The 13,000-nt window shown below is 39.9% G+C and overlaps 1 protein-coding gene across 2 annotated transcripts in view; it reads left to right on the top strand.

Moving 5' to 3' along the window:
- The window catches only part of LOC111592571 (protein sickie), a 138,170-nt gene that overhangs the window by 94,678 nt on the left and 30,492 nt on the right, over window positions 1–13,000 (top strand). For both annotated transcript variants that reach the window (XM_030223193.1, XM_030223194.1), the window contains 5 exons: window positions 344–921; window positions 977–1,121; window positions 1,879–2,181; window positions 6,523–6,926; window positions 7,138–7,289. In XM_030223193.1, the coding sequence (XP_030079053.1) occupies window positions 344–921; window positions 977–1,121; window positions 1,879–2,181; window positions 6,523–6,926; window positions 7,138–7,289 (1,582 nt within the window). The remainder of the gene's footprint in view (window positions 1–343; window positions 922–976; window positions 1,122–1,878; window positions 2,182–6,522; window positions 6,927–7,137; window positions 7,290–13,000) is intronic.

The following is a 13,000-nucleotide window of genomic DNA, read 5'->3' as shown; positions in this document are numbered from 1 at the left end:
GCTAATTACCATATTTTTAAGTTGTGTAAGCGGAAAGGGGAACAACTAAATGCCCTAGCAGGGAAAATCACCTAGTACAGAAGATGAACTATTTAATTATTTACTGCGTCCCTTAAGAGCCAATCTTAAATTTAGAATTTTTGAATTTGTTTATTTGTTTATGCAAACGTATTTCGTTCTCTGACAAATTATTAGAAAAATTAAAGACGACAAATGAGAATCTTGGCGAACCTTATTTAATTTATGAACGAGTTTATTCATCAATAGTATTAAACATATATTACCATATGTAACTATGCATTTCCAACTATCACTTACCTTTAATTTATTCTCTTTCTTGCAGTATTCGCAGCAGTCGCGGCTCGCTCGATAGCATTGGGACCGCTGCCAACGGCAGTTCGGCGGCCAGCCAGGCCAGCTCTAGTGGCGGCTCCAGTACCAATCACAGCAACATCAACAACAACAACAACAACAATAATAATAACAACAACAACAACAGCAAAATGGATGGCAGTCCACATCATCGTCCGGGCTCACGAAATGGTCGCGACAACTGGAGCAAAATGCCAGAGCCGCTCAACGGACACAAAGCGGATAAATCGGAGAAGTCGTCGCCGTCGCGTCGCAGCATGGGCGGCGGCAGCGGCAGCGGCAGCTCTTCCAAGCAGAGTTCGCCCTCGGCCTCCTCTTCGCGCACTAAGGGTGTGCCGCCTAGCTTTGGCTATGTGAAGCGTGCGAATGGCAGCATTGCCTCCACGGCGGAGCAACAGAACATAGCCATGTTGATGGCTGTGGGCGGTGGCCAAGGCATGGTCAATGGCCTGTCCTGCGGACGCACCGCTCACGTGTCTGCGGTGCCACGCACTGCCAGCGGGCGCAAGGTGACAGGCGGCACCCAAACACTGCCCAACGACATGAACAGTGAGTTGTAAGACACTCTCATAGTATTATTTATTAATGTGAGTTTTCCTTTTAGAGTTGCCTCCGAATACACAGCATCGCAGCTTCTCGTTGACGGGTCCCACAGCCACACAGCTGAGTCAGTCCATACGCGAGCGTCTGGCCACTGGTTCGCACAGTCTGCCCAAGCCAGGCAGCGATATGCATGTATTTCAGCACAGGTAAAATAGTTGGGATTAACAATTTAGCAATATGTATAATGAAATAGTTAATACTATTTAGCTGATCTAAAAATCTAGCTAGTTAATCACTTAGTCAAACATTTATTAATTGATTTAATAATCAAATGTTCATCTTGATTAGTTAAACTAGATTGTAAGTCAGTCAATCAAGAGTCAAACTATTTTATAAGTTAGTCACTTAGCTTAAGCTTCAGTCAGTCAATCAGTAGCTAAGTCAGTCTGTCAATCAAACTAATCGACAGAAAGTCAGCAAGTCTATCAGTCAGTCACAACTCAAAACTTTTAATTAGTCATATCTATGTCTAAGTCACTAAATAAATAAACCAATCAAAGACTCAATACATCAATCAATGCATCCATCACTCAAACATTCTATCAGTCAATAAATCGTACACCAATTTGCCAATCAAATCACCAGTTAGTTAATTATTAATAAGTAATTTAAACTATAAAATTATTAATCATTCAGCAAATCATTCACTCACTCAGGGAGTCAATTGCTCAAAGCAATATTCAATTAGGCAGCCAGTTATTAAAATACTTAACGAGGTCTTCAGAAAGATTGACTAACAATAGTGAATATGAATAGTTCAAATATTCTGTCTTCAGTCAATCATTTCATGTCGAGTCAATCATTTGGTAGCTAGTTCTATAACAGTTATTCATTCTATTAGTGAATCAAACAATATCATTAAATTCGTGTCTTTATTTATATGATACTTGATCTACTCAACAGAATCTCAACACGTGGAGGAGGCACTCGTCACGATGGTTCGCTCTCTGACACACAGACCTATGCCGAGGTCAAGCCCGAGTACAGCTCGTATGCCATGTGGCTGAAGCATAGCAACACAGCAGGTAGTCGCCTCTCCGACGGCGACTCTATTGATCAGATGCAGATTGGCTCGCCTGCAATGACTAGACACGGACACAAGATGCTGCACAATCGTGGCTCAGGCACAGTGGGGCAAATGCCCGTGCAAGGCAACGAATCGCCGTATGTGCAGAGTCCGCGCATGAATCGCAGCAATAGCATTAGGTGAGTCGCCTTTTTGAATAATTTTTATATGATAGAAGCATGTATTAGCGCCCTCTGTCTCTCTCTCTCTCTCCCTTCCTTCTTCTCTTTCTTTCTTTTTAACTCTGAAACTTTTCAACGCACTCCCAACCTCCATTTTCTGCTAAACCTTTTAAATGCATTTTAAAAGCTATCTGAAAGAACGGACATATCCAAGGTGACTTTGCCTCACAATCTCCACACTTTTCTGTATATATGCATGCGTGTGAGTGTTTGTGTGTGTGCCACGCCCATTATTAACGTCGCAAACAATCAGCTTCAGTCGGCACTTGTCTCGCTTGTCTCGCACTCTAAGAGCGGTTGCCGCTTGCAATTCACATTTGCATGTTGCACACTTTGCAGCTTCTCTAAAAAATGCGTGTAAGTGTGTGTGTGTGATGTGTGTGTGTTGTGTGTGTGTGTGATGTGTGCTGTGTGCTGTAGCAGACGTCTGACTTCAGACATGCTGCTCCTTATAACCTGAACTATAGTCGGCTATGCAGTCATTAGCCTGAGATATAGTTATATAGCTATACAGTCTATGAAAATAAATTTATCTTATTAATTGATATAACGACATAGACTTAGATATAACTACCTGGAAATTGCATATTTGTATACTATATGCCTCTAATATTGACAAATCCTTTACTCTGAATATATGAATTAAAAAAAAAAAGACTTTTTCTTTTTACAAAGTTGAAAAGTTGAAAGTCTGCATTCATTTTATATAAGTTCCTTTCCTTTTAAGGAAATACTTTATTTTTCTGTTTTAAATATTGAAATTGTTAAGCTTTAATAGAATCTGGAGTTAGTCTTCCAATAGCGTCCAATAAACTTGTTCTATTGCCAAACTATAAAGTCAAGTCTTCCAAAACATTTAAGTCAGCAAATTCTAGCTTAGAGTTCTGAGATAAATAATCTAAATTTGTTTTGCTTTCCGAATTGCTATAAAATATTCTTTTATTTCTCTTAGTTAAATGAACTTTTTTACATAGCAAAACATAATCTCATGCGAATAATAAATATATATATATATATATATATATAAATTATATAAGACTTTCGTTTATTAGTGCCTCTCAGATTTACGTAATCGCCTTTAATTTTTTATTTTATTATTTGATTTATAAATCACATCAAAGTTGAAAGAGTACAAACATTTTCAACTATTTGTTTGAGTTTTCACAAATTGCTTGGCCTGTCAGCCTGCATACCGACGAGTGTGTGTGTGCGCGTGGGTCTGAATGTGTGAGTGCTTAAGTGTGTGTAGTTGTGTGTGTGTGTTTAATGAGCTTGTTTTTCACGTGCGCGCCTGCAAGTATGCAAACAATTTGCAATAGTTTAGTTTTTACGGAAACGGCGGGGCACTCGACATGTGCTTGCTGTTGCCATGTCTCGTGTTGCATATTTTAAAGCTGCAGTGAAACCCAGCGACAGGCGATAGAGCGTTCGTCCAACTAGTTAAAGGGAAACTGTTTCAAGAGCCGGCATCCACGCCAGGCAAGCAGACAACGTGAAAGTTTGTATGAAACAGCAAAGTGTGCAAAAAATAAAAACGAAACAGAAAATGAACACGAAATGGAAAACGAAATAGTGGAAGTGGGGAAAACCCAACATATAAGTGTAAATAACAACGTGCTGCAATGGCTGGGGGAGCGTGGGAAACGGGGGAAAAGGGATTATTATTTGACATGTCAATTGGTTTGTGAACCTTTGACTTGGCCATGCAACAGCCACGGCCACAGCCGCAGCTGAACTGAAGTTGCGCCTCGGGGCTGCCATTTTGATGTCGTTGTCGTTATTGTTGTTGTTGTTGTTGTTATTTTCAACTTTATTCTGGCCACATCAGCAATTCGCAATTCACAGTTGGCAGTCGACAGTCGTTCCCCAGCTGAGTTTCGACTCTCAAGTGCTTCATTAAAAATTTTACCAGCAAAGAGCGATAAAAAAAACAACTAGTAAAAAACATAGAAGCTAAATATTCGTGGGTATACGACAGGTAAAGCGAAATTTAAGTAGAAAAATCAAATAGAGATAAAAAATTGATTCTCAAACAGCTTGAATTCAATAAAGTTTTATGTTTCGAAGTTTTCAAAGAGCCTGTTTCGTTGCCAAAAACTGAATAACGTTAAATCTGATTGATTATTTCAGAGGCAACATTTTTTTCTCTAAATTCTTTTTGAATGTCTATTCATTCTATTTTATATTCTATTTCATAAATAATCTTTTAGTTTTTTTACTAGTCTAAACTCCATTCGGGCGCGTCAAATTGAGTTCCCTTCACATAAATTAAAAATATTTGACAAGCAGGCAAAGCTTCTGTTGTCTATATATATAATATAATGCAGTTGTTGTATGGATTAAAAAGATAAATAAAAATAAAGTTATATTCAGCACAAGGCACAGATGCCCTAACGCTAGACCGCATTTCGTTCTCAAGTCCTTCGGCTAGTATCTGTTCAAACAGCTCTCTCACACTCCGCCCACATTTGGCCTTATTGTTTTGCCAGGCAACTAATATGCCAGCCGTTGAGGACTGAACTCTTGCTTTCAATGCATCAATTATGCAGAAGGAAATGGCAAGTGGAAACAACAGCAGTAGCAGCTCGAAAAGCAGAAACCAGTTTTGGTGGCTTGTTATCAAATTTTAGACCACAGCAGAGAAGAGGGCAGAGTCAACACACAGAATTTGTTGGGCAAAAGTCCCAGAGCGTTAAGTAAACGCCCTGAAGCGTAGGAAAAACCCTAACAAACAGACGCACACACACTTGGTAAGGCAGGCAGGAAGGAGCTCTGGCGAGCACACATGACGTATACGTAATATTAGATTTGCATGCGAAATGCCAAAATGCCATTAATGTCAGCTAACAGCACTGAAGGGCAACAGTGGAAGTGGAATAGAAGCTAAAGCGACGCAACACATCGGACAGCACAGATTTGTCCAGCCTAGCCTCTACCCTACTCCTCGCTGCTTCAGCGACCCCATTTTTGTAGTCCAGTGTGAATTTTGTGGTCGTTCGCCCTTAGATTTATGGGTGCACTCAGAGAAAAGTCAAATATGTAAATTGGTTTATATAACTAAATTTATATTGATTTTTAAATACAATTTTAAAAGATTTCTAAAAAATTAATATAATAATAAAACTTATGTCTAAGACTTGAAAGCATTTACAATGATATACTTATTGTCAAACTGTCTGATAAAATTAGTTTTTCTTATTTAGTTAAAATGTGGATACGGTTAAAGATATTCTCATTTTGCGTAGGCCTTATTTTACTCGCTTTTTCGCCAAGTGTATCGTATTATATGACAATTTGTCAAGGGATTTGGCATGTGAGCTATGTGTGCTTTTCTCACTTATGCCTTTATCAGCTCTCTCACACACACACGCATAGCTTTCACTCATGTCAATTTGTCGCTGACGAAAATTTAACGGAAATTTGCGACGAGTATGAAAGTATGCAGCGGCTCTGATTGCGTGCAGATTGGCCTAATAAACTGCACAAACCGCAACGGAAATTTGCAAGCGTCTGGCAAACACTCATTACACCACACCAAACCACAACGCCCACCCACACACAACAGCCTTGTGGCCAACTGTGTTGGCCAAAATATTTTGGGCAACTGGAGCAGCTAGCTGTTAGCTCCACAAGTGCAAAACAAGCTGTATTAACGCTTCATGATATGCAATAAATTAATGCATTATTTAGGCTAAGTATAACTCGACAAATGTATTTAATTTTGCTTAAATTATATTTTATTTGCAATTTATTAACTTTTTATGGCCATTGCGTGTTAAAAGCTTTTCGAGTATTTTGAGCTTTTTTGTCATAAATCAATGCTTAACGTTAATTAACATTACTCAACTATAAACTATATTTAAGTAAAGTGCTGTTTGCTTTTGTGATGTAATTACAAATCAGATTATCTCAACGGCATATTTCTTTATTAATCTTATATTTGGAATGAAATTATCTTTTTGAAATAAAATCGGTCTCAATAATTAAAGTTGAGGTAATATATAGATTCATTCCACAAGTCTTCTGACTCGAATTTTAAGTCTCTTAGACTGTTACTGGCCCAAATCAAAATTCATTTTAAGCAGTTCATCGAAAACTTATTTGGTCACAGTTTAAATCACAGTTTAAATCAGCTTGACTTTGCCAATGCGCATGAACACAATTTGCTTGTCATATTCATAGACATGGATGTCCGTGTCATACATAATTTTGTCATATTAACAGCCACCCACACACCGTCACAACAAGATCCGAAAACTAATCAAATATTTCGCTTTGGCCTTTTGCAATTACTCACAGATCCACGAAATCAGAGAAAATGTATCCCTCGATGCTGAGTCGCGGCGGCGATGTCGAAATCGAGCCTTACTACTGCCTGCCGGTGGGCACCACCAATGGCGTCCTAAGCGCCCAAATGGCCGCCGCAGTGGCCCAGGCTCAGGCGCAGGCTCATGCTCAAGCGCAAGCGGGTAACGGTGCGGGCAGTGCTGCTACAGCGGCAGCTGCTGCTGTCGCCTGGAGTCAGCCCACCTCGCCCACGCCCCTCAATCGTGGCCCCTTTGCCACGGCGGCGACTGCGTTGTCGCCCACACATGGCACAGCGGCAGCGGCTCTGGCAGCGGTGGCAGCTGCAGCAGCAGGCGCCGGACATGGCGGCAGCAATGCATCGCATCGTCTAACATATCCCAAAAAGAATGATGAAGGTAAGTTATGGGGAGCTACAGTGAGAGCTCTTTAAAAGGAATACAGTTTAACAAAAAAGCTGACTAATTGCAGCTGAGTAAATTGCCCTGTAAAGAGTATAAGTAAATAGAATAATAATAATAAATAATAAACTGTCCGTGGACAGAGTTATCACTGTATATATTCTATAGATAAATAAATGTTTTAACTGCTCTCTGATCCCTCTTTCAGTTCATGGCAGCGCCGCCTCTTTGCTATCTGGCGGCAGCTCGTTGTACGGTTCGGCAGAGGAGCGACAGGCGCATGAGATACGGCGATTGAAGCGCGAACTGCAGGATGCACGGGAACAGGTGCTCAGCCTGAGCAGCCAGCTGTCAACCAATGTGAGTAGAACAAATGCCAAGCTTGGCTATTAAATTCGAATACGGTTGAGTGCCTTTCGAGTGTCGTCAAATAAACCTGTGGGATATGAAATAAAGTTTTCTTTACAATAGCAAAATACATGCAGAGTGGCTTGCTATATAGATCAATACATCTATATACTATATATACTATATACTACGAAAGCTTAGGCATAGTCATGAAAGATATAAAAACGTTTTGACTCCTTCCAAATATATCTGAATTGAGAATTTTAAGTGTAACAATGACAATATGCTTTAATGAAGTCCAAGGCTCTTAAATAATATACGAAAATCCACTCTGCTTCCATTTCCACTTGCTAATGCTTGATTTGTAAATGCAAAGACTTCTCAACATTTATTTTTTCCAGCTATCTTTAATAAGCTCAGCTTTGCTTTAAATTAGGAGTCTTCGCGCCCCTCTGTAACCCCTCAGATGGGCAAAGTCTTTTCTTAAACACTCATTGTTTGGCTGTAAATAATTGATCAGCACATATTTTACAAGTATTTTACAACACTGTCACAAAGTTGGCCAATTGCCAGGGGGCGCATTCATCTGCTGCTGCTGCTGTCGTAAAAAGGCTGCAACATTTCGAGGCAGCTGTTGCAACATTTTGCGCATTTCCATTGCCTACTTTGGGGCACGCCTCAAGAATGCGCTTGAAAAGGGCCGTGTAACAATGTTGCGGCTGCTGTACGGTAGTTTAAATTGCTGCAGCATAACTCAGCTCGTGCTTGTGGCCCTCCCGTCTGCCGCTTTCTTTACTCTCTGTCTTATCGGCTGCTGTGAGTGTCGGCGCTCTTCAGCATTCATTCGGTTCGCTTATCGGCGTCGCCGTCGAATCGCATTTTTGTCAGCGCAACTTTTACGGCAAGTTGCCTTCGTGTCATATTCCCAGCGAGGATGTCTGCACTGTCTGCCACGCCAGGCCCCTGGCTTTCTTTTCTTTTGCTGTGTCTCAAGTTGTCAACAGAAGTCACGCAAAAGTCTGATAAACTTCCCAGGCAGTCAGACAAATGGACTGCAAGCGAGAGCTGCAAGCGATGCGTAGGAGGGTAGGAAGAGGCTGGAAGTACTTTAGAAAAGTTTTGCCTACTTTCTGGCAGTTGAAAAATGTTCTCCATATGACCGAGCACAAGTTGACTTTATTGTTGTTTTTGGTTGTGTTTGCTGTTGGATGCGCTCATATCTCGAATAACTCGTCAACAATTTTCTGGCTCACAAATGAAATAAACTTTAAATTGCATTTCATCAAGCACACGCATTGGAAGGGGGAATCAACGATTTTTATTTTATTTTACGTGTTGTTACGTCGTAAAGTCTTTTATGAGGTACTACGACCCCTCAAACCTTGCAGCTATCAAATTTATCGGGGCCAGCCATCCAGCCAGCCAGCCAGCCTGCCATCCATCCAAGCCAGCCAGACATACCATTAGACATTTCTCCAGACAACATAAATCTGTCCCAGCATGACTTTAGATATTGAGTGTGGAAGCGGGTGAGTTGCATTGGGCTATGGTGGGGTTAGCAAGTCCCAAGGTCAAGGCGTACGTGTAAATTGCTTGGTTGATGGCTTTGATGGATTCTCAGTGTGAAATGAGTTTTCTTAGAGAACTATAAATTACTTAAAAGGAGGTTAGGCCTTTGCCAAGTCAGGTTGGCGGTTGTGCTTTAAATTCGACCAGACGCGCTCGTTCAGCACACAATGACAAAGTAGCTTAACGATATTTTGGTAGTCTTCAATTACAGGGTATTTGCCACAATCTCTCCCATTTAGCTCCGCTAACTTACGATGAATTTATGGCACGCGCGAATCGATAAATGCGACAGAGCTTCAATGTGGAATTCGATCATGGAAAACATGAAACAATGCCACGCCTCCAGAATAGCTGACGAGGCGGCAGCGGGAGCAACTGGTTATAGTTAGCTGAGCATGTGAGACAAAGAATGGCAATGAAATGCGTTTTGCCGTTTACTTGTTGCCTGAGACAAAGTCAACTAGCAGAAGAAAATAAATTGCAATGGAGTTATGTCTGGACGGCATTTGCGCTTTTATGGCATTGAGTGGGGTAACAAGGGTGGGGAAGGGGGCCAGTTTGATGAGCCAGCTTTATGTGCATAGCTGGGAATTTATGTGGGTTGCAGCAAAGTGGGTCGACACAGTCGACTCAGTTGCAGCATGAGAAAAAGTTGGCTTGACGACTGACTAAGGAGTGCGTAACGCTTGGCTGAAACCCTATAGACTCCAATGTGGACTAGAATTTTGAAATAATGTATATAATTATGGGAGCACAGCTTAGATGGTAATTCATTCATAGAAAATTCGCTATTCAACTGAACTATTGAACTTATTCAGCAATCAATGAACCATATAGTTCCAGCTCAGACTGCTAGACAATCACTTATGAGCGATTCGTTTTGTTCAATGGAACGATGCGTTCTATTTAGTGCATTAGCTTTTGATTAACAGTTCGATCTTTTGAGTTGACGAACTGTTCTTTGTTTAAAACATAAGAATTAATCAATACAAAGCATTTATAAAACAAAAACTTACTGCTTGCAGCTGCTGAACTTGCTGTACTATTTCACAAAATTACCAATTCCTGACAGAACTAGTTCTGCAAATTTCACTAGAATTCGTAACTGAACAACTGAACTAGCTCTTCAAAAACTTGATAGAATTCGTTCATTTCAAATAGCTCATTTCAAACTTGTTAAATTAGTTAGCAAACTAAAACGAGCGTAGCTTGAAAAGCTTCTCAGCTAACAGAAAAATCATATAAAATTAAATAAATTTCTGTTCTTGTTGAAGCTTTCAGCATTTCCACTTAACGTCTTTATACTTCCCATACAAAATGAAACCGTTTGTGTTAAAACGAATCTGCCTCTTTCTACTTTAATCTCTTATAACTTGTTTGCATTGGCCACAAATATTTTTATCGCCACAAACTCAAAACTCCACGAAACTTGAGCTGAAACATAAAATCGACATAAAATTCTGCTACTGCTTAAACTGTACAAGTTCAGCTATAACCGAGCACTCTTTCAAATCCATTTAATTAAGCCCTGAAATGGCTTTGGCAGCTGCTCAAACTTCTGGCCAACTTTGTTAACTTGGCCAATTGCTGCATGAAAACTTCAAATGTTGCACAATTGCAACTTTTGCCAAGACGAGTTCCCCATGATACTTGAGAAGTCAGTATCAAATACTGATTGTTTTAATGCAATCACAAATGCCACGCCCAGTTTTTATAGCCCCTGCTTGAGGGCAAAGGAGAAAAGCTTTTTAATTGCCCAATGATATACAGGCTGCCTCTCAGCCGAGTCTGTGGTTCAATTGTGCTGGCGCTTAATTAATTTCTGCTATGAGTAATAAACGTCATAAATGCCAATTCGTCTGCCACATAGCCATAGACCCTACGCCTAGCTGCAGCTGTCTGTCCCTCCTTTACCCTGTCTGCCTTGAGCATTCAGCTTTTGTGCGGCATATTATTTGCTATTGGCTTTTTTATTGACAGACATCTTTGCAATTTCACTTTGCGGTCGCAATAGTGGGTGCCTCCTCCTTGCCACCCCCTCTCACACAATAGTGCGTCTACGTCTCTCCTGTCAGGCTGCCATCTGCGTTCGTTGTGTCAGTTTATGGACTTCTCTGGCGTCAGATGCAGCTTAAAGAGTTATAGACGCATTAGATAATCGAATGTATACGATGGAAGCCCCAAAGTGGGAGTTGCAATGGAAAAGGGGGAGAAAAGCTCTGGAAAAATAATTCAAAAATGAATTATCTGTGTACAACAGAAATTCAAGCTTGATTAACACATATAAAGCATATGCGAGGGGTAACTGAACGTTTTTTAATAATAAAAAAAAATAAAAATATAAAATTCATATATAAAATTGTGTATGGAAAGAAGTATTAAATATTTTATTTATATAAATAAGTCATTTTTCTTCATTTTAAAATGTTCAGTTTAAAATGATTGAGGATTAAAGGTATAACTCTATTCACATAGATAATCGAGTTCCTAATTTATGCTAAAGCAGATAGTTGAGATTTCTTAAGGCATATGAAATGGCCAGTATTTAACAATCCATGCAGAGATATTCATCTCAATTATTATTTATATTAAAGACCAAATGGATACTAATCCATGCATCTGCTGTTTCACATTGAAATGCATATCAAGCAAGAGCTCCTTTATGACTTAAATAAATGTATTTATTGCGATAGTTAGATTTATTTATACATGCGCAAGTGTATTCAAACCTTAACATGCTGAAGATAGTTTAATTTATGCTCCAGTTGCATTTTATTTAAGTCTCGCTCATCTCTGGGCTTACGCCCCCAGCTCATAAATAATCTTAAAAGAGTTTTACGCACCCTCCACTCAGACGCTCACACTCTGCACCCGTTCTGTCTGTTATCAGGCTAAGCTTTATGGCAGCTTATGATGCACTCTTGCCAAAATAGCTAAAAATAAAAGCAAAGCTAAAAGGTTACGAAACTTCCAACCTACATCAACTTTTAGCAGAGCAACAGAAACCTCAGTTGCACAATCTTATCGCGAGCCATAAATATTGTAACACATACATATATACTTATATGCGTGTATCAGTGTGTGTAATGCGTATATACGAGTGTATATAAGACACACCACAACCGCAAGCCAAGGCACTTCACTAAATCCAACTAAGTCGTGTCTCGAGCCACGCAACGCGCCCATTTATCACGCACTCCAAATTGACCCGAGTGACCGATGATAGAAGCACCTCCCACTTTGCCCCGCCAAACCCGCTCACAGTCAACTTCTACGCACGCCTCGTCCAGCGATAAGACAAAGAATCGTCACTATTAGTGGATCTACGCACACGCATTGAGTCTTTGAGCAAGGCTTCGAGCCAAGCATTCATTCGCAAACAGCAGCAACAGCAAAGAGAGGCAGCGAGACGAGGAGCACTTCTTATGGTAGTTGATTTTAATTGATTTGGGATTAAAGACAATTCGCTTGTCAATATTTGTTGACACTTAACGAGTGAAATATGAAAAGGGTAGAGGCTGACGAAACTCCAGTTCTAGTCTTATATAGAGGCATGGGCCATGCACACATATCTGTACGATATGCTGTTCTATTTGTTTATGTCACTGGCGTAGCTCAACTATTCAAATAATAATATAATGGATTCTTAAATGGGCTGAGCTGTTGTGAATGGCGAGTGGCTGAGCGAACGTGTGTCTTCGTGGGCACTGCCTGTGCTATAAATCATCAATTAGTTCAACTTATGTCTATTGTCTTACTAATGAAAACTATTTTGTTGCTCTTTTCTCTCGTTTTAGGTAAGTACTTTTATGACGTCCATTGAATGTAGCTTGAATAAGGCAAACTTGACAATTGGTATGTCAAACATAAAGTCGTTACTTTGCAATTATTTAAATTTATTCGAGGCACCTATTCGAGTGGGCTTTACATATAATAAAGTGCTCACTTTTCTTATTTATAAGAAAAATACTTAGGCAGGTGCATAAGACTTTCCTTATTTATACGTGATTTACATAACTTGTAAACTCTGTAGGGTCAATATTGATCTTTGACCCAATGCTCTAAAAGTACGACTAGAATATACATAATTATTATTATTTAAAAGAAAACTAAATATATACCTTAATATCATGGTATACGAGCTTGTCTATGGT

This window comes from Drosophila hydei, unplaced genomic scaffold (assembly GCF_003285905.1).
Source record: "Drosophila hydei strain 15085-1641.00,03,60 unplaced genomic scaffold, DhydRS2 tig00000149-arrow-pilon, whole genome shotgun sequence".
NCBI classification, from domain to species: domain Eukaryota; kingdom Metazoa; phylum Arthropoda; class Insecta; order Diptera; family Drosophilidae; genus Drosophila; species Drosophila hydei.
This window is presented reverse-complemented; position numbering and strand designations above follow the sequence as displayed.